General features: G+C 43.2%; 1 protein-coding gene across 1 annotated transcript in view; it reads left to right on the top strand.

The window, feature by feature from the left end:
* The window catches only part of SFI1 (SFI1 centrin binding protein), a gene marked incomplete at its 5' end in the record, with an annotated part of 115,083 nt that overhangs the window by 25,458 nt on the left and 69,639 nt on the right, over window positions 1-19,986 (top strand). Inside the window, 9 exons of the mRNA XM_082243328.1 lie at window positions 2,328-2,484; window positions 2,639-2,800; window positions 5,253-5,323; window positions 5,428-5,520; window positions 7,273-7,370; window positions 7,450-7,516; window positions 8,569-8,699; window positions 9,764-9,845; window positions 9,934-10,112. Of these exons, the coding sequence (XP_082099454.1) occupies window positions 2,328-2,484; window positions 2,639-2,800; window positions 5,253-5,323; window positions 5,428-5,520; window positions 7,273-7,370; window positions 7,450-7,516; window positions 8,569-8,699; window positions 9,764-9,845; window positions 9,934-10,112 (1,040 nt within the window). The remainder of the gene's footprint in view (window positions 1-2,327; window positions 2,485-2,638; window positions 2,801-5,252; window positions 5,324-5,427; window positions 5,521-7,272; window positions 7,371-7,449; window positions 7,517-8,568; window positions 8,700-9,763; window positions 9,846-9,933; window positions 10,113-19,986) is intronic.

Genomic DNA, 19,986 nt, shown 5'->3' with positions numbered 1-19,986 from the left:
TTCCTAAAATGGCTGTAGGCACATGCATTTCTGTTAAACCTTACACTTTGTAGATAATAAAACCATATTAGTGCCGATTCACGTATGTGCGGCTGCGGAGATCGCATGTAATTCGAAGCGCACTGCTCCTTCATTACATGCGATCTCCTGTGCGGATGCGAATTCAGCCATACACTTTGTATGGCTGAAATTTGCACTGCACCCGCACCAAAGACGCACAGGAGGCCTTTTTTCAGCCGCATCAGGATCGGATCGCACAGTGGTTCACACTTGTGCGATCCGATCCTGTGCGTTGCGTACTGTCAGATCGCACTGCGATATGCGATCAAACTGGGGGTGTCGTTAACATTTAATTGACACCCCCTGCGTATTGCATATGGCAGTGTGAACTGCCAGATGTGCGGATGCGATGCGGGAACAGGCTGCGTATTCGCAGCCTTCCCGCATCGCACAAGTGTGAACCGGCCCTTAGAGTATTTGAAGCTTGTGTAAATATTGGCTACCTTTTCTGTGTTTTGTATAAATTCCTAATGTTATGATTTTCTTGCCAGATAATGATACGCTAGGGAGAGGTCAGATCACATGTCCATGTGAATGCAAAAGAAAGTGCAGAGGCATGCTTTTGGCAAAAGAGTTCAGGGGACTTGCAGTCAAACAGTGGTTCTACCTGAACTGAACTGACTAATGCTACTTTCTACACAAGATTGTACCTTCTCAAGTGCTCTCAACTTTTAAAGCCTAATTCCAGGTAAAATTGTGTCCCCCCTCACAACCTTTTCCCAGTAACGGGTGCTCACAGGCAAGTAGGTAAGATGAGATCTTTCCAGGACACAGAGAGCAATAAAACCTTTACTTTTTAATAATTTAAAGAAAGGGTAGATATTATAAATAAAAAGCAGGTGCGCTAAACTCATATGTGTGAACCAATAACGTGATCTCAAAATTAATTAGTCAAAAAACTAATAATACGTTCCACAGTGAATGCTGAATAATATATCTGATGTGCCTCAAAGGACCAAAATAAATCAACAGTATGAAATCATAAAGATCACACACTGATATGAAATGGCAACAAAATTCTAAAAGTGCAATTAAGATAAGATGCAAAAAAGTCTAAAACAAAGTCTGTGATATAATGTAATATATACGGTGACTCCCAGGTGTAAAATTCACAGCAACTTAAGGTGCAGGTGATCCCACCACCATGTCTGGACTGGCCCCTTACCAGAGAATGGAAATTGTAAGGGCGTATAGATAATGAAATCCAGATGAAGGAAAATGCCCAAGTGAGGATAAAAGCTGGAAACCACCACTCAAAAGGGAGGATGAGCCTCTTATCAGATGATTATTGGCATAGGGCTGATCACAAGCTCTCCTGATACATATCCTCCTTCCTGGGCAGCCTAGGTCTGGATGTATCCACTCTAGTACCAATAAATGTGTCCTCACGGTGTTTCATGAAAATAAAGACCGGACAATAGTGCAGTACCTTCCAACCATTTAATAATAGAATATAAGGGTGCACTTACATGTAGCGTCTTTAATAACACATCGGAACTGGACCGAAGAGAGGTAACCGCGGCCGCCTGCAGCACGGTCCGCGGCGATGAGTGATGACGATGCAGCGCTCCTCTCTGACGCGTTTCCTCCTAAAGCAGACGGAGACAGGAGAACCTATTATTCATCCCCAATCTCACTCTATCTATGCCTTCCATTCACTGCAGCTTCTTCCTCACCTATTGCGCAGGATAAAGGTGGAGGGTGTTTTGATAATTGTGATCAAACACACTTGGCCAAGAAGGACGTGGTATGCATACATCGTAGACTTCTTGTCAGATGAGTTGTGGGCTCTTCCAGATCGCCCGGGTTTGTTGTTGCAGAGTCAAGTCTTTCAACAAGCTTTACAATCACTGGCTTTGATGGCTTTACACCATACGTGCATGAAAACTGATGGGAAAACTACGCAGATTTTACTTGCAGAGACCTCAGTTACCCTCAGTTTTCATGCACGTGGACATCAGTTTTCATGCACGTCAGTTATGTGTCCTATTAACAACAATGTTACTGTCATGTAAATTTTTTTCCCGTGCAGAAAACTGCATACATGGTGCAGTGTGATACCAGTGTTTTGGTGTGAGCAGGGCACGTCGATGACTATTTTTTTTTTTTTTTTCTTTGTGCCCTTACAGAATGCATGCAGAAAAACTGAGGTCTCTGCACCATGAGGCCTAAAACTACTTTATGTAATAGTTATGTGCACCTTTTGCCTTGGTCTCTCTCATTATTTTTCCCTCAACTTCCATGTTTTGGTGTCTTCCTGTTTGAAGGTCTGGCTTCAGTGGAGAGAATTTTACCTTTACACTCAGGAGGAGAAACATAAGGAGCAGAAGGCATTGATGCACTTTTGGTACTGCAAGTTGAAGACTTCAATAAGATCCTGGCTTCTTTACGTGTATTATCGTAGACAAAAAAGGCAGCAGAATAGTAAGAGCAATATGCGTGTTTTGTAAAAAATAAATGAATAATTGTTTGTATTCTGTGTTTTTTTTCTAATGTAACTCAGTTATGGCAGCCAAATAAGCACCAGTCTGTCATCTAAAACCTGCCACTTATGTAAGATCGTTTGTGTCTTTTACAGTACTGGCTGTGCATTTTTGTCATGAGAACCTGATACGGCGATATTTCTCAGTATGGGTCCACGTCTCTGATGAAGTGAAAAAGATGCAGGCTGTCCAAGAACACTGCGATTTCCTGGCTCGTCGATGTGTTCTTAGAAGGACTTTTACTCACTGGAAGCATTGTATCTGTTTATATCTTGAGAAAGTGCATACACAGTATGTGTTAAGTGATCTGAGCCTAAGGCAAGCCATAGATTATGCTTTTTTTACTTTTTTTTTCTTCCCTGCGACCACGGGTTGCAGAAAAGAAAATCGATCGATTCCCTCATTAACACAGTCAGTGTTGATAGGGTAATCCCTCTTGCAGCGCTATTATGTTCTGCCATTAGGGAGCCTTCCCTTCCAGCAGAACACAATGATTACTGTTACCGGCAGTAATTACATGCAAAAAATCTGATAAGCTGGTTGTACTGAAGTTGATCGATTGACATCAGTACAACCAGCCTGCCCATAGATGGATCGAATCTCGGCCCGTCTCTGCTGAGATCAGATCCATTTGTGGACGGCTTTAAACTCCTATGATTTCTTTCTTTATCTAAAGAGAAAGCAAGAAATGTAGACCTGGAGGTAAACTCCAGTTAAAACTTGAAACAAAGCCTTGAGATGCAGGCAAGGAGCTGAGCCTACTTGCTCAGTACTTTAGTTTTTTATTCACACCACGCCGCCTTGGTTAATTTTATTAGTAATCAGGTGATCAGAATCAGTAATCAGAACTTTCTTGCTTCTGAAACTTGTAAACTTGTAGACTCCTTGCTGCCTCTCAAGTGCAGATAAAAAAAAAAAAAAACTAGGTTCTCACAGCCACTAATAAGATGTAATCCTGTTTTGAAAAAAAAAAAATGTGAAAGGTGATGCAGAGAGAGAAGTCACATGGTACAGGCTATTGGTATTCAAGTCCCCCCCCCCCCCTTAGTCAGCCTTTAAGAGGGTCTAGAAAATGGTCAGTGAAACCTTGGAGTATTGGATTATAAAAGAACTCTGTTTTAAAGCAAGCACTATCCCCCCCCCCCCGAATTGGCATGTCATTTCTTGGGGGGGGAGTGGGTACCTAGTTTTGACAGGCCTCGTACTCCTCGCCTAGGTGATCAGTTCTCCTCTCCCCCTCCCTCCCTGCAGTCTTCTCAGACACCTCGCAGGTCCCAGAAGACTGCCGGACCATTCAGCAGGCGCAGCGTGATTCATGCACAGTTCACACCCTGTTGTGAAGCCTCAAGCTGTCACACCCAGGTGTCCACTGTTGAAATGCCAGGGAGAGGAAAGGGAGAGAAGCGCTAGTCCGGGTGACCACATCGCTGGATCCTGGGACAGGTGAGTGTGTGTTCATTAAAAGTCAGCAGCTACACTTTTTGTAGCTGCTGACTTTTAATATTAAAACAAAAAGTGCATTATTTACTTCATAGCATCAGTAGCTTAGCGATTGCTTTACTCATTGCCTTGAATTGCTCCTTAATGATTTAAGAAAGTCCATCATTAATCAGATAAAGAAATTAGGGCCCGTTCACATGGGGCAATTGGCTCCTTGCCCAACACAGGTCTGTCTTTTACTGGCACAGGGATGAACAGGTGTTGCGTGCTTCCCCATGCCAACATCCCATTTTAATTTATTGGGACACGTGACTGCATGGACACAGCCACTCTTTCCCTGTATGACATGGGGGTGCAGGTCCCCAAATTCACCCTGTATGCGTATGGACACAGCCACGTGTCCCAATAGACTAAAATGGGATGTCGGCGCGGAAATGCACGCAGGACCTGGGCAACCCTGTGCCAGTAAAATATGGACCTGCAAGATATGTGGAACTGTGCCCATCAAATTATAGCAGAAATCTAAACTAAAACATATTGTCCAAATACAAAAGGCATGTGCTTTCTTTTTTTATTCTTGGTGTCATTTGTGTATTTCTTCCAGATCAGTGCACAGGAATCCATCGTGAAACAACTCCTGTACTGCTGCTCTCTCTCAGGTTTGGCACCTATGGGCCTGCATCCTTTTGGGATGCATGATAAAAAAAAAAAAAAAAAATTAGAGTGAGAAAATGAGGTGATCATGTCACTACTGTGCTTTTCATTGTTCTCCTTCTAAAGTATTAAAAAAAAAAGTAATGACATTGTCAATTCTCACTCATTCTTTACCATGAAGCTGCAGGGCCATAGGTGCTGAACTCTTTAGAGATCTCCAGACACTATGGCAACATGTAATGTGAAAGACATGGGTCCAAATGTCGCACATGTGTAGACAGGTCTGGCACTATGCATTTCACATTTCATCTAGCCATGGTGTTGGGTGATCTCAAGAGAGTTTCGGCATGTACGGCCCTTCAGCCTTTCGAGATATATGACCTGTATCCTAGGAGGCTGGGAGTTCCTAACACTATGGCAACACCTAATGTGTAAGACATGGCACTAGATTTGGAGCCAACTCTCATGGGACGCACTATAAGAACCAGAAAATGTCAGCTGGCTCCCAATTAGTATTGAAGTATTTTTTGTATTATAATTTACTATGTGTTGTCATTATCAGTTTTAAAATCAATACAGTACAAACATATATCACCGTTCCTTAATTAAGACCAGACATGCGAATTGCCTCTGAAGAAGTACTTTTGCTAAAACTGGCCCAGGACCATTATAGATTACACCTAATGGTATTTGTCTTCTATTTTTTTTCTTTGCAATGTATCTTTAAATGTTTTCTTCTTGTACAATATGATTTTTTTTATGTTGCAAAATCATTATGTTTGTTTTGCAGGATGTTGGTTTTTGTGCTTTAAAGAAAAATGTATCTTTTGTACACACTTCACAGAAGAGAAAGGAGCAAGCTAGCCATCAATACCAAAGTTGGGTAAGCAGTCTAAAAGAATAGCTTGTTAACCAACCAGAATTGTAGCCTGCATTTCGCTGTGATTTCTGTATTTAACATGTTTTATTGTAGAATGCCAAAAAAGTAGAACTTAACATGTGGTTGGTTTTTCACTGTCTTCTTTCAATCAGATTATTAAAAAAGAAAATTGCTTAAAAAAATATTGTAATGAGTTAGCACAAAAGCTGTCATTATTGACTTATAAAATTACAAATTTTCTTGGCCTTATCCTGTAAACTTCCACTTTTCTCAAAGTATTGAAGTCAAAGAGCCAGACAGCTAGCATTTATAGCAAGAAAGAAAAGCTGCTCTGTTCCACTCTTAAAAAAACAAATTATGGTATCTATCCCAAAAGTACAGACAAAAAATGTAATCCCTGAGGGATTTAGCAAGCGATCAAAGGGATGTTGCGATACCAAAAGGGTATGATAGAAGGTGTGAATGCAAAAAGTATATAAAAAGTATAATCTTTATTATTTAACACCGATAAAAAGACAGTATATTACTGACATTGCATAGAATTAAATAAAAAAAGTACTGTCAATACAGCAACCATTAAAAGTGCACAGAGTACAAAAAATTGTTTACAGAGGATATTTGTATAACAATACTCGAGTATATGGACTCCAAACCCCTACGCGTTTCAACTGAAAGTCTTCTGGGGGTACATTTGTCCAAAGTTTCTGACCATATCTGTATATATAATGACCAGAAAATAAATAAATGATACAAATAAATAGAACAATAATCAATAGACAAAAAAGAGATGTGGGAGACCAACCCAAGGGGAATGGCATCCATAATATATTAGTATATAAGGAGACTTGCATCGAGATGGAATATAGGAGAAGTAAGTTCTTGTTTATAAAAAACATAAAGCAGTGGCTGAGAGCGAGTGATATGCAAGGGAACAACCAGGCACCCGGACCCAAACCAGAAACCACAAGGGACTGAGGCAAAGATGGATAACGAGAACCTAATGAAAAAAAGGGGGGGGGGATATGAAAGAGGAATATAAAAACATCCAACCAAAATCCCCCCCCCCCCCCCAAAAAATAAAAAAAGGGAAGTGGAGGGAGTGCATATAGTTACCATAGTAGGAATCGGATGCTGACCCAATATTAGAGATAGGGAGGCCTCGATTTTGAGATCCCAAATATATCCCAATGTGAGGGGCAAAGCAGAAACTGGTCTGTTCCTACAATCTGGTCAGAAATGACCCAGAGAAAGAAAAAAAGGAGAATCCCATATTTAAATCCTTGACAAGGCTCAAGACTAATTAAAATAAAAAAAAAGTGCAGTGATTCTTATCCAGATTAAAGTGACAGAAAGTATTACCTGTATTTAACCACACAGCATGCACTCCTTCCCCGAGCAAAAAAGGGAGTGAAGTTGCATGTATGCCAGGTGAGTATAAAAATGGGAAAGGACCCACCCACCAGCAGAGTATTGAGCCAATCCCCAAACTTGGTTAAATAAAATCCACCTGTAAGCCTAATGTCGGAGGTAAACTTCGATTGTCAACCGCAGTGTTCCCCTAGCAACGTCTGGGGGCCGCCGACAGCGTCATAACAGAGTGTCGGCAGACGCAACATCCCTTTCCCTGCTTTCTAAATCCCTTGGATTGCATTTTTTGTCTAGCATTTATAGCAATTGTAGTGTCCATTTTTCTCTCAGTACAGGTTTTGTTTAATTCCTGACACTCCAGTTTCTGTATCTTTTCTTGCTGTCCAGTTGCTGCGTAGATTCTGGACTCTTTGGCAGTATCGTTTGGAGCAAAAGGAGGAGGAGAGACTTGTCTCCCTTACTGTGGCAGCACATTCTCACTGCAGGTATAAGATACAATGGTTTTCAGCATTCTAAATGTGTTGTTATCCTGCATTCCCACTCCTTGTCATTCTTTTGTTTCAGATTGTTGTTATTGCAGAAATACTTTACTGCCTGGGTCCAGTACATTCGGCTGCGCAAGTTCAAAAAGGTATTTAAGCTTAATAGCTGTTGCCATTTATAATAACATGTTTTGTAAGGTACCTTGTTAAAGAGGCGCCGAACCCTGGAAGCTGTTCCAAAGAAAATCAGGCAGAGGGCAAATGACTAGTCACCAGTATTTCCTAAAGCGTGATTGCAGCTGATCTTTCCCCTTTACTAACATGTTATATTGTCTCTGCACTGTAACTGTATAAAAGTGAAATTTTGGTAGAGGCAGGCTTTAATTCCGAATGTCAGAGCCTTCAGCAAGGAGAGCAATGAGTAGCACAGTAGTAATAAAAAGTCATAAAATTTCACTTGAATTCTAAAAACAGCAGTCTGTGCCTTAAGTGATTTCACACTATATAGTACAGCTATGAGTCTATAGGCACAAGAGTGCACATATCAGAAAGCGCACCGCTATTTTTCAGGAGTTTTAGACCAAAGGTTATATTTTCAGGATATTGCTTCGGTAGAATTAACTTTTCTAGATGACCCCTAATAGCAAATCTTCACTTTTTTTAGTTCATATGCATAAATTTTTGTAATTCAGAAACATGTACTTAGTCTGGGGTAGCACTGATACGGCTATCGGTATCTGTGCCAATGCTAAGTATTTCCACAAGTACTCATGCAAATGCTCCGATACCTGAAACCAATACCTTTGCGGTGTGATTTGATACAAAATGAATGGGCTAAAATCGCACTGCAAAGATTTGCATGTGATTTGAACAGAAATGCGTTGCGATTCCTGTACGAATCGCATGCAGATTTCCCCACCGCTCCTGTGAATCCAGACTTGTCATAGTGACTTCAGCCTGGGATTACATCAGAGTGGTGCCCGCAACCGAATGCGATTCGGACAGGAATTGCACTGCATACCTGTTCATATAACGTGATTCTTTGGTAATTGTACTCGCCAATTAAAGTATCAGTGCATCCCTAACTCAGTCCATATTGGCTTTCAAAGTTTACTTATGTTAGCACTGGAAATAAAGGGCTAAGTACGACTGCTGCTATTGCTTCTCTCCGATTTCCTTTTATAATTTTTTTTTTTTCTAGGTGCTGGTCACCACAGCAGAGAGCCATTATGCCAAGTGCCAATTACCTCGCTGCTTCCGTGCATGGAGGACATGTGCAAAGTTACAGCAGAAGGGCAGAAAAATGGAAGATCAAGCAATTGAGTTTCACAGGTTTACAACATAGATGTTCTATCTTGTTGCCTAGTAGAGGCTGTATTCGTATTGACTTATGGGGCCAACGTGTAGAACAAAGCATGTGTATGTTGGTGTGGTCAGATTATTTTTTGAATGAATAGGCAAAACTGTCAAAATATAGCCATGTTATTAATATACAGAATTTATTTAGCGCCAACAGCTTGCACAGTACTTTACAATATAAAAGGAGACAATACAGCGACAATACAATTCAATACAGGGGTGATAGGAAGGCCCTGCTCCTGGGAGCTTACATCTAATAGGGAGGGGCTGGTGGAGCAAAAGGTAATAACCGTGAGGGATAGATAACCTGAATGAGGGATTGGCAGAGAGGGGTGGCGGACACTGAACGGTTGATAAGGTGAATGAGTCTGGCAGCAGCATTCATGGTAAACTGAGAAGGGAATAGCCGTTATTGCTCAATTTTTGTTTATTGAAACCTTTACTTAGAACACGGGGCTGTCATTTTTATAGCTACTTTTTAAAGCTGAACTTCACTCTCTTAATCAATGGGAACTAGGTTTAATCCGTATGCTGTTAGCTTTGGTAAATAGATAGGAAGGTACATTATCGTCACTTGTGTTAAAACTTTTTTTTTTTTTTTTTTACACATTTCTTTATGGTTTATTCCCTACATCAACACAATGTCATACATTCCAGGAGTCTTCATTGACATTTTTTCTTTCAACTGGAGGGGGGGGAGACTTTCTCAGTTCTTGGGGTCTTTCTCATCTATGCACACCACCCTGCCTGCATGCCTGACCTAAGGGCAGATGGATTCCAGAAAGTAAATGCTACATAAGTCTTCTGCCCTTACTCAAGAGGAAAGTGGCTTTTCAAAGTGATTTTTCAACAAAATAAAGTATGGATACATGGATGGGGGATTTTTATTTGAATATTAAATGTGAATTAAATAGCATTTTTGTTTTGTGTTGCTTAGATACAGTTAAGTTCAGCTTTGAAATGCTAATTTCCTGGCAACCTCGCTACTTTGAGTTGCAAAACCAGGATGTTTATAAATATCTTTCTTAATCGCATAGGTCCTGTGTACAAAGAAGAGTGATTTCTTCCTGGTGTGAGAAACTGAACCATCAGAAGGAGACTCGCTTGGCTGAGAGAATGGTCAGCAGTGCTTTCTGTGAACGTATCCTGGACATTTTGGTACATTTTAGAAGGAGCCCACTTTTCACCCTTGTTCTTTTAATTCTAGGCTATATTGCACTATAACTGGCAGCTGCTGGAGATCTACTGGAGCACATGGAAAAGGAGCCTGACCGCTGTTCAGGCAGAGCACAAGTTGGATGTCTTGGCTTCTGAGCACTGCTGGAGACGACAGCTGATGCACGTGTTACACACATGGAGGGAACATGTACAAGAAATCAAAGCAGAGTAAGAAAAAAACAAAACATACTGCCTAATGTGTTTTCCATCTTTGCTTTAGATTATATCAGACTTTTATATACATCCTGTCTGTAATTTGTCAAGTCGAAGGCTATGTACGTTTGTGCCACTGTAAAAAAAACACTATATTGTACTCTATATAGTAACTAAGTATATTATACTATATTAGATAGGATTGCAGTATGCCTACTATTTCCAAAATCTGTGAACATGCCGTTTAAGTCTTTGATCATCTTATTCTCAATTAAAAAACATTTTTCATGTAGGTGAATAAATAACTGGATTTTTGTCTTATCGTAAAATCCTTTTCTCCGATGTTTATTGACGGACACAGCTTCATATCTTTGACAGATAGATGGGTTATGCTGCTCTTCCTAGAAGTAGGACACTAGGCAGAAAAGGTTTACAAAAGTTAACAAAGCTTGACTGCGCCTATGGGGCAGTCCCAGGTGGTATACTCCCACTTCCTGTTCTAGGATTCCGTTTTGTAACAAGCAGTGTCAGAAGAATACATAACCCAACTCCACAGAGGGGTGGGTGCTGTGTCCATCAATTAACATCATAGAAAACGATTTTACTGTAAGACAAAAATCCAGTTTTTCTCTTTCGTTCATTGACGGACACAGCTTCATATCTTCATTTGACAGATGGGACGTCCCAAAGCAGTATCAACATGAGGGGTGGGAAAGAAACTGCACTAAACATTTCCAAAAAGATGGCCTAAACTTAGCAAACCAGGTAAACCAGGAGCTCAACCAGGAACAACTGGAGCTCCCGTACAAGAAAAACAAAAACACTCTCAAGAGGCAGAAGTCTATGCCACAGTGGCCTGCAAAACGTTGCGGCCAAATGCAGCCTCTGCAGATGCAAAAATATCCACCTTGTAGAACTTGGTGAACGTGTGTACAGACGCCCAGGTGGCTGCTTTGCAAACCTGGACCACTGACACCTGATGACGGAAGGCCCAGGAGGCACTAAGCGCCCTTGTGGAATGCACCCTAACAGGGAAAGGAGGAACCTGACCCTTAATTGAATAGGCCTGCACCACTGTTTGCCTGATCCATCTAGAAATGGTTGCAGCAGATGCAGCCTGCCCCTCACGAGGACCATCCATAAGAATAAACAAGGAATCTGATTTTCGAAGAGACTCAGTCGCCATCAAGTACACCCTGATGGCCCGGACCACATCCAAATAATGCAAAGCAACCTCCTTCGGGTGCTTTGGCTTAGGACATAATGAAGGTAACACAATGTCCTCATTCAAGTGGAACCCCAAAACGACCTTAGGAAGGAACGACTGACAGGGACAAAGCACCACTTTATCCCTGTGAACCACCAGGTAAGGCGACCGACAGGACAACGCAGCCAGCTCTGAGACCCTGCGTGCAGAAGTGTTATCCACTTTCTGAGACAAGGTAAGTAGAGGAATTTCATGAATATTCTCAAAGGGCAGTCTTTGAAGAACCGAGAGTACCAGGTTAAAGTCCCACAGAGGCACCAGGGACCGCACCAGCGGGACCAAGTGACGAACCCCCTGCACGAAAGTGTGAACCAAGGAATTCGCAGCCAATGGTCTTTGGAAGAAAATTGCCAAGGCTGAAATCTGGCCCTTAATGGTGCCCAGAGCAGAACGCTAATCTACGCCTCTTTGAAAAAACTCCAGTAGACGTGATACCGAAAAAGAACAGGTGGAAACCCCCCCTAGACTCACACTAAGTAATATGATTTCCAAACTTGATGGTAAATCTTCAGAGAAGTAAATTTCCTAGCGTTTAACAGAGTAGGGATCATCTGATTCCAACAACCCCCCTATCTTTCAATACCTGGCTTTCAATAGCCAGGCCGTTAAAGCCAGCAACCGTAAACCTGGATGGAAGATCGGTCCTTGAGACCGAAGATTTTCTCTGAGAGGAAGCCGCCAAGGGGCATCGGCCAGTCTGCGGTCATCAGAATCTCGGCAGAAGTTGTATTGGAGGAAAAGCATAAATCAGACGATACCGACCCCAAGGGGCCACCAGAGCGTCTACCAGAGGATCCCGAGACCTCGCAACAAATCCTGGAGCCTTTCGGTTGAGACGAGAGGCCAGCCGGTCCACATCGGGGGTCCCCCATCGGAGACATAGTTTTTTAAATACTTCTGGGTGAAGGGACCATTCCCCCAGGCACAGTGCCTGACGACTGAGGTAGTCCACTTGCCAATTTTCCACCCCTGTAATGTGTACAGCAGAGAGCACTGGAACAAAGCCTTGTGCCTACCTTAGAATACCGGCCACTTCTTTGGCCACTAGGGCACTTTTTGTGCCCCTTTAGTGATTGACTTGTCATGGCCGTGGCATTGTCCGATTGAATCCTCACCGGACACCCCTGCAGACACTCCGTCCAATGGGACAGGCAAAGCCTGATCGCTCGAATTTCCAGCACGTTGATCGGCAGATTGGACTCCTCCCGGGACCAACACTCCTGGGCTGATGCTGTGCCCAGAACCCCTCCCCACCCAGACAGGCTGGCATCCGTGGTAACCCCTGTCCAGAACAGGGGGAGAAAAGATTTCCCTTGTCGAAGCTCCAGGGAGCGGAGCCACCAAAGCAAAGATCCTCTAGCACCTCGACTCCACAGCATCAGATTGTCCGGAGACTGTGGATTCTTGTCCCATTTGGTTAGGATGGTTTTGCAGAAGTCTGGTATGAAACTGAGCGAATGAAACTGCCTCGAAGGTGGAAACATTCAGGCCCAGCACCTGCATGCAAGTTTTGAGAGACAACCGACGTTTGGATAACAGGAGCCCAATCGCATGCTGCAATTTTAAGAGTTTTGTTTTCCCGGGAGGAATACCCAGGCTGAGGCCAAATGCAGAGTCGGCCCCAGGAAGTCCAACTTGGTGGACGGGATCAAAACTGACTTAGAAAATTCAGAGACCAGCCGAGCTTCTGCAGAGTTCACTGTGATTTCCAGATCCTCATGCAGGGCAGATGACGATTCCCCCCTCAGAAGAAGATCGTCCAGGTACCCCAGTACCGAAATCCCCTGCTGTCTGAGCAAGGCTAACACCTTTGTGAACACCCAAGGAGTTGAGGCGAGGCCAAAGGGCAACGCCACAAATTGATAGTGCTCCTCGTCTATGGCAAAACAAAAAAAACGCTGATACCTGATGTAGATGGGGATATGAAGGTAAGCGTCCTTGATGTCAATGAAGGCTAGAAAGTCCCCTTGATGAAGAGAATCCTGTAATGTTCCGGTACCTTTGGTACCCTAAATTACACTTTCCACAAGTGTATGCGCCCTACCATTTACTTTTGGAAAGGTGCGCATACACCTTTAAGACTGGAGCTGTCATCACTCAGCGCCGGACTAGATGGCTATTTAAGGCGTCGGTTCTCACTCACATGTTTTCGTTCAAACACCCTTATCTGGATGCTAACCTTGCTTGAAGCTTCCATGCTTGCAAGCTTACTTCGCTGACGGAACCTCGCTGCGCTGATCCCTGTATCCCGCTACTGGATCATCCGCCTCTCCTGAACCACCCTTCGGCTGTATCGCTAATAGTGCTAAGTACCCCACAGGGGAATTCTCTATAAACTTATACTAAGCTTACACTATCTAGCTCTGCATAGTAGAGACTGTTTATCACATCTGCATAAACTAGATTGCTAGCTCTTGAGACTACTGCTACTTTTCTGCACTGGGTTGATCTCTTTTGTATGTCCACCTGCTATTCTATCATCTGCTATCATACAACATTGCTAAACCTTCCTGCATCCATCTGCTACTGTCTCACCTTCAAGTGTCTATCACCTACCACCTCCACTCAACCTATCCCTCAAACTTCATCATTGTGTTACCACATGCATAAAGTCACTCTAAGAACCAGCTTGCTAATTGTGTGTATTTACTGGCTGAAATAAGACCTTCCACACATGAGTCATTGAGGTTGGGAATGGTATCTCAGCATATCTCTTACATGACTGCTGACGTGGAACTATTTCTGCAGCTGAAAATCCACACCATATAAAAACGCAGGAGCGTTACAGATTGAACGAACCCAAAAAATGGATTCAGCAGAAATAGTTCCAGAAATAACCACTCAGGTGACACAATTAAAACAGCAAGTATCTGCGTTAATACACGCACTTGCTGAATTAAAAGAAGACAATCAGGCTCTGTCGCAGCAGGTAATTAGACTGACACAACTTACCTCTGCTCAGTCCCCTGAACCCAAGATAAATCCCCCTTTGGTATTTACAGGCGATCGCAAAAGATTTCGCGAATTTAAAAACGCATGTGAGTTACTTTTTTTGCTAAAACCTCGTACCTACCTTACTGATCACATTAAGGTTTGTACTATTATTTCTTACCTATCAAGCGATCCTCGAGCCTGGGCAGATTCTCTTTTTGAGAAAAACGACCAGCTTCTCAACTCCTATGCCTTGTTCCTGGCAGAGCTCACTAGCCTATATGATGACCCCAATAGGCAGAGTACTGCTGATCTTCAGTTAAGATCCTTGAAACAAGGAAGGAGGCCTGTGGAAGACTTTGTCGCAGAGTTCAAGAGATGGACCCTTGATTCAGAATGGAATGATGCATCTCTGAAAACCCAATTTAGGCTTGGCCTATCAGAAGCCGTTAAGGACAAGCTCGCCCGAGCGGATCTGCCAAAAACCCTGGATGCATTAATACAACTCGGTATTACCATAGATAGAAGACTACGAGAAAGAAAGGCTGAAAAGATGGGAATGCCATTATCCGTTTCCTCTCGTAGTCTGGCCGTTCCTATGGAGGTAGGAACCATATGCCCACCGCTATCAACTATGGAAAAAGCCAAAAGACGAAATGAAAATCTCTGCTTGTACTGTGCATCCCCGGATCACAAGATAAACGTCTGTCCCCTAGTCAACAAAAAGAAGGGTGAGTGTTCACATGTCTCTCTAGGAGGATTGACAACTTCATTCACTAACCCCTACATTTCTGTTTTTTTGACATTACAGTGGGACCAGAACAGGATTACTACTAAGGCCATGATTGACACAGGATCTTGTGGAAATTATATGGATATATGTTTTGCTGCTTTAAATAAAATTCCTATTATTTCTAAACTCAAACCTGTCTCAGTAAGTCTTATTACCGGTGTTCCGTTATCCTCTGGTCCGATCACCGATCAGACACAAGCACTTCTAGTCACTATTAACGAGTCTCATAGGGAGACTTCTACCTTCGATTTAATACCATCACCCCACTTTCCCATTGTGTTGGGACTTCCCTGGTTGCACACACACCAACCAACCATAGATTGGAAGAAACGGTCCTTGACCTTCCCTTCTTATTGCGAGGAAACGTGTAACCTCCCGTTTTCCGGGAAGATTCTGTCTGTGATGACAGATGAGATTGCACCACTATGTTATCAGGATCTTTCTGAGGTTTTTCTTGAGAAAAATGCTCAAGCATTACCTCCTCATCGAGACTATGATTGTAGCATTGATCTACTCCCAAATAGCAAATTGCCGTTCGGTCATGTTTATCCTCTTTCACAGGATGAACTTGCCCATCTCAAAACCTATTTGGATGAGAACTTGGAAAAAGGTTTTATTAGACCTTCCACTTCTTCCACAGCAGCAGGACTCTTTTTTGTTCGCAATAAAGATTCAAGTCTCAGACCTATCATCGACTACAGGAAATTGAATGCTATCACAATAAAAGATCGCTATCCTCTACCGCTTATCCCTGAGCTCATTGAGCAGGTGCGTGGAGCTACCTATTTTTCAAAATTAGACCTAAAAGGAGCATACAATCTCATTCGAATCCGTGATGGACACGAGTGGAAGACTGCATTCAGAACTAGATACGGATTGTTCGAATATCTCGTGATGCCATTCGGCCTATGCAATGCCCCTGCAGTTTTCCAACGATTTATAAACGATATTTTTAAAGACTTACTAGATGTCTGTGTTGTGGTATATCTGGACGATATACTTGTATATTCACGGACCCTGTCTGAACACATAAGACATGTAAGACTTGTATTATCGAGATTGCTTGCACATAATCTTTATGTGAAGCTGAAGAAATGCTTGTTCCATAAAGATGAGGTACTCTTTCTAGGCTACATCATATCCAAAACAGGAATCGAGATGGACATGAGTAAAATATCCTGCATTCAGGATTGGCCTACACCAACTACACGCAAGGCGCTACAGCGATTCCTGGGATTTTCAAATTTCTACAGGAAGTTCATAAAAAACTTTTCTGCTATTGTGAGACCCCTCACACAGCTCACTAGCATAAAAATACCATTTAAATGGTCAGAAGAAGCAAATAAGGCTTTCCACTTGTTAAAGACAAGGTTTACTTCCGCTCCCATATTACGCCATCCAGACCCATCCCTCCAATACATTCTGGAGGTAGATGCGTCAAACCTGGCAGTAGGAGCAATACTCTCCCAACGACCTACCCCCACTTCACCACTTCATCCAGTCGCCTTTTTTTCTAAATCCCTGAGCAGTCCCGAGATAAATTACCCCGTAGGTGAGAAGGAACTGCTTGCTATAAAATTGGCTCTGGAGAATTGGCGACATTTACTCGAAGGCACCCAATTACCAATAATTATATACACGGACCATAAAAACCTCCAATATCTTCAGACTAGCAAAACTCTCTCGCATCGACAGGTACGATGGTCACTATTCTTTCTAAGGTTTAACTTCCTAGTGACCTACACACCTGCAGATAAGAACAAAAAGGCGGATGCACTATCACGACTAACTGAAGAAAACTACTTTGAAATCCCTTCCGTTCCTATAATACCTCACAAACGCATTATTGGAGTTGTCCGTTCCTTGAAGGAAGAGGTTCTGCATGGTATAAGGTTGGATTCACCCCCACCACAACTAACTACCGATGCAGAAGGCTTCCTCTACTACAACGACAAACTTTACATACAACCTACCCTACGCACCAAGATCTTGGAATTATCGCATGATGTGCCTATGGCAGGACATATGGGTATGACAAAGACTTTCAATTTGATTTCTCGGCAATTCTGGTGGCCTGACATGAAAACATCTATACAAAAATTCGTCTCTTCATGCAATGTCTGTGCCAGGTCCAAAATTGACACTACGAGACCATCCGGTCTACTATGCAGTCTACCAATACCCCAAACTCCATGGGAGGTTCTGTCATTGGACTTCATCGTAGAATTGCCTCCTTCCAAAGGATTTAATACCATCTTGGTGTCAGTGGACCATCTGACAAAGATGGCACATTTCATTGCTATTCGCAGACTACCTTCGTCCAAACAAACGGCAGAACTCCTGATGAAACATGTCTTCAGATTACATGGTATCCCAAAAACTCTTTTGTCTGACCGTGGATCCCAATTTATTTCTAAATTCTGGCAAGAACTATGTCACATACTACGGATTGAGCGGAAGCTCACTTCTCCTTACCATCCGCAGACCAACGGACAGACTGAAAGAGTCAACCAATGCATCGAGCAGTATTTACGTTGTTACACTTCTTACCAACAGGATGATTGGTTGGATCTTCTCCCCCTGGCAGAATTTGCCTACAACAACGCAACTCACAGTACAACCAAGCAGAGTCCGTTCTACTTGAACTATGGGTTCCATCCCTCTATTCTCCCTCCACGCATCCTTCCTTCAAATAACCCAGTAGCCTCAGACTATCTTTCCCAAATAAAGGATTCTCTGGGTTTACTAAATACTACCATTGCACACGCTCACAGTCAACAAAAGAAGTACTATGATCTTCGTAGAAGACCTTCTCCACAGTATACTATCGGGGACCTCGTTTGGCTCTCAACAAAAAACTTGAGACTGAAGATCCCTAGCAAAAAGCTTGGACCTCTGTTCTTGGGACCTTTCCCAATCAAGAAACTTATTGGAAAAGCTGCAGTGCAGCTTACATTGCCAATGGACCTAAAAATCCATCCCATTTTCCATGTGTCGCTACTAAAACCCCATGTTCCGGACCAAGGAATAAGGCCTAATATTCCCCTCCCCCCTCCTGTACAAGTTGAAGGTGGAGAAGAATACGAGATAAAAGAAATTCTGGATTCTTGTATCTACAGAAGAAGACTTCAGTACTTGGTTAGATGGAAGAACTATGGGCCCCAAGACGACACCTGGCTAAACACCTCTGACATACATGCCCCTAGATTAATCCGCAATTTTCATGCGAGATACCCAGACAAACCAGCTCCAGAGGCCTTCAGGAGCATGCCTTAAGGGGGGGGGTATTGTAATGTTCCAGTACCTTTGGTACCCTAAATTACACTTTCCACAAGTGTATGCGCCCTACCATTTACTTTTGGAAAGGTGCGCATACACCTTTAAGACTGGAGCTGTCATCACTCAGCGCCGGACTAGATGGCTATTTAAGGCGTCGGTTCTCACTCACATGTGTTCGTTCAAACACCCTTATCTGGATGCTAACCTTGCTTGAAGCTTCCATGCTTGCAAGCTTACTTCGCTGACGGAACCTCGCTGCGCTGATCCCTGTATCCCGCTACTGGATCATCCGCCTCTCCTGAACCACCCTTCGGCTGTATCGCTAATAGTGCTAAGTACCCCACAGGGGAATTCTCTATAAACTTATACTAAGCTTACACTATCTAGCTCTGCATAGTAGAGACTGTTTATCACATCTGCATAAACTAGATTGCTAGCTCTTGAGACTACTGCTACTTTTCTGCACTGGGTTGATCTCTTTTGTATGTCCACCTGCTATTCTATCATCTGCTATCATACAACATTGCTAAACCTTCCTGCATCCATCTGCTACTGTCTCACCTTCAAGTGTCTATCACCTACCACCTCCACTCAACCTATCCCTCAAACTTCATCATTGTGTTACCACATGCATAAAGTCACTCTAAGAACCAGCTTGCTTATTGTGTGTATTTACTGGCTGAAATAAGACCTTCCACACATGAGTCATTGAGGTTGGGAATGGTATCTCAGCATATCTCTTACATGACTGCTGACGTGGAACTATTTCTGTAGCTGAAAATCCACACCATATAAAAACGCAGGAGCGTTACAAAGCCACAGCTGTGCGAATGGATTCCATTCTGAACTTCCGAACCCGCACAAAGTGGTTCATGGCCTTGAGATCCAGGATTGGACGAACCTTCCACTCCTTCCTGGGTACCGGGAAGAGGTTTGAATAAAACCCCAGAAAACATTCTGTCTCTGGAACTGGGACTATTACCCTTTGTGACAACAAATCCTGTACCGCTCCTAGAAGGCCTTGAAGCCAATCGGCGGACAGACGCTAATTGGAAGGGAAGAACCTTGCCGGGGGCAAGGATCGAAACTGGATCTTGTAACCGGACCGAATCAACACGAGTATCCATTTGTCTTGGATGAACCAGGTCCATGGGTCCGGAAAGAAAGGAAGACCCCCCCCAACCCCTATAACGGGTGAGGGCGTCCCTTCAGGTGGAGGAGGGCTTATCCGCGAGGCCAGAGGAGCTTGCCTTGGGCTTACCACCCCAAGGTCTCTTGGAACCCCCTGTGAAGGGGCGAGAGGATTTAGACCCCTTGTCCTGCGACCCCATGGAACAAAAGGGCCGCTTGTGAGCCGAAAAAACAGTACCACGTTTGCAGCGAGGCTCTTTGTTCTTAGAGGCCCTTGGAAGCAAAGTGCTCTTGCCTCCCGTGAGCCCCTTTATGATCTTTTCCATGGAGGCTCCGAACAGACAGCCTCCTTTTAAAAGGAAGATCCGTCAGAACCTTTTTGGAGACTTGGTCCGCAGACCAACATTTCAACCAGATCATGCTGCGTAAAGTCACCGCCGTCACCGATGCCCTACAGGCTAACGCAGCTGCATCCAAGGAGGCATCAC

The sequence above is a fragment of the Pelophylax lessonae genome (assembly GCF_965119305.1).
Source record: "Pelophylax lessonae genome assembly, chromosome: 1".
NCBI lineage: Eukaryota > Metazoa > Chordata > Amphibia > Anura > Ranidae > Pelophylax > Pelophylax lessonae.
Note: the sequence above shows the minus strand (reverse complement) of the source record. Positions and strands in the feature narration are given on the sequence as shown.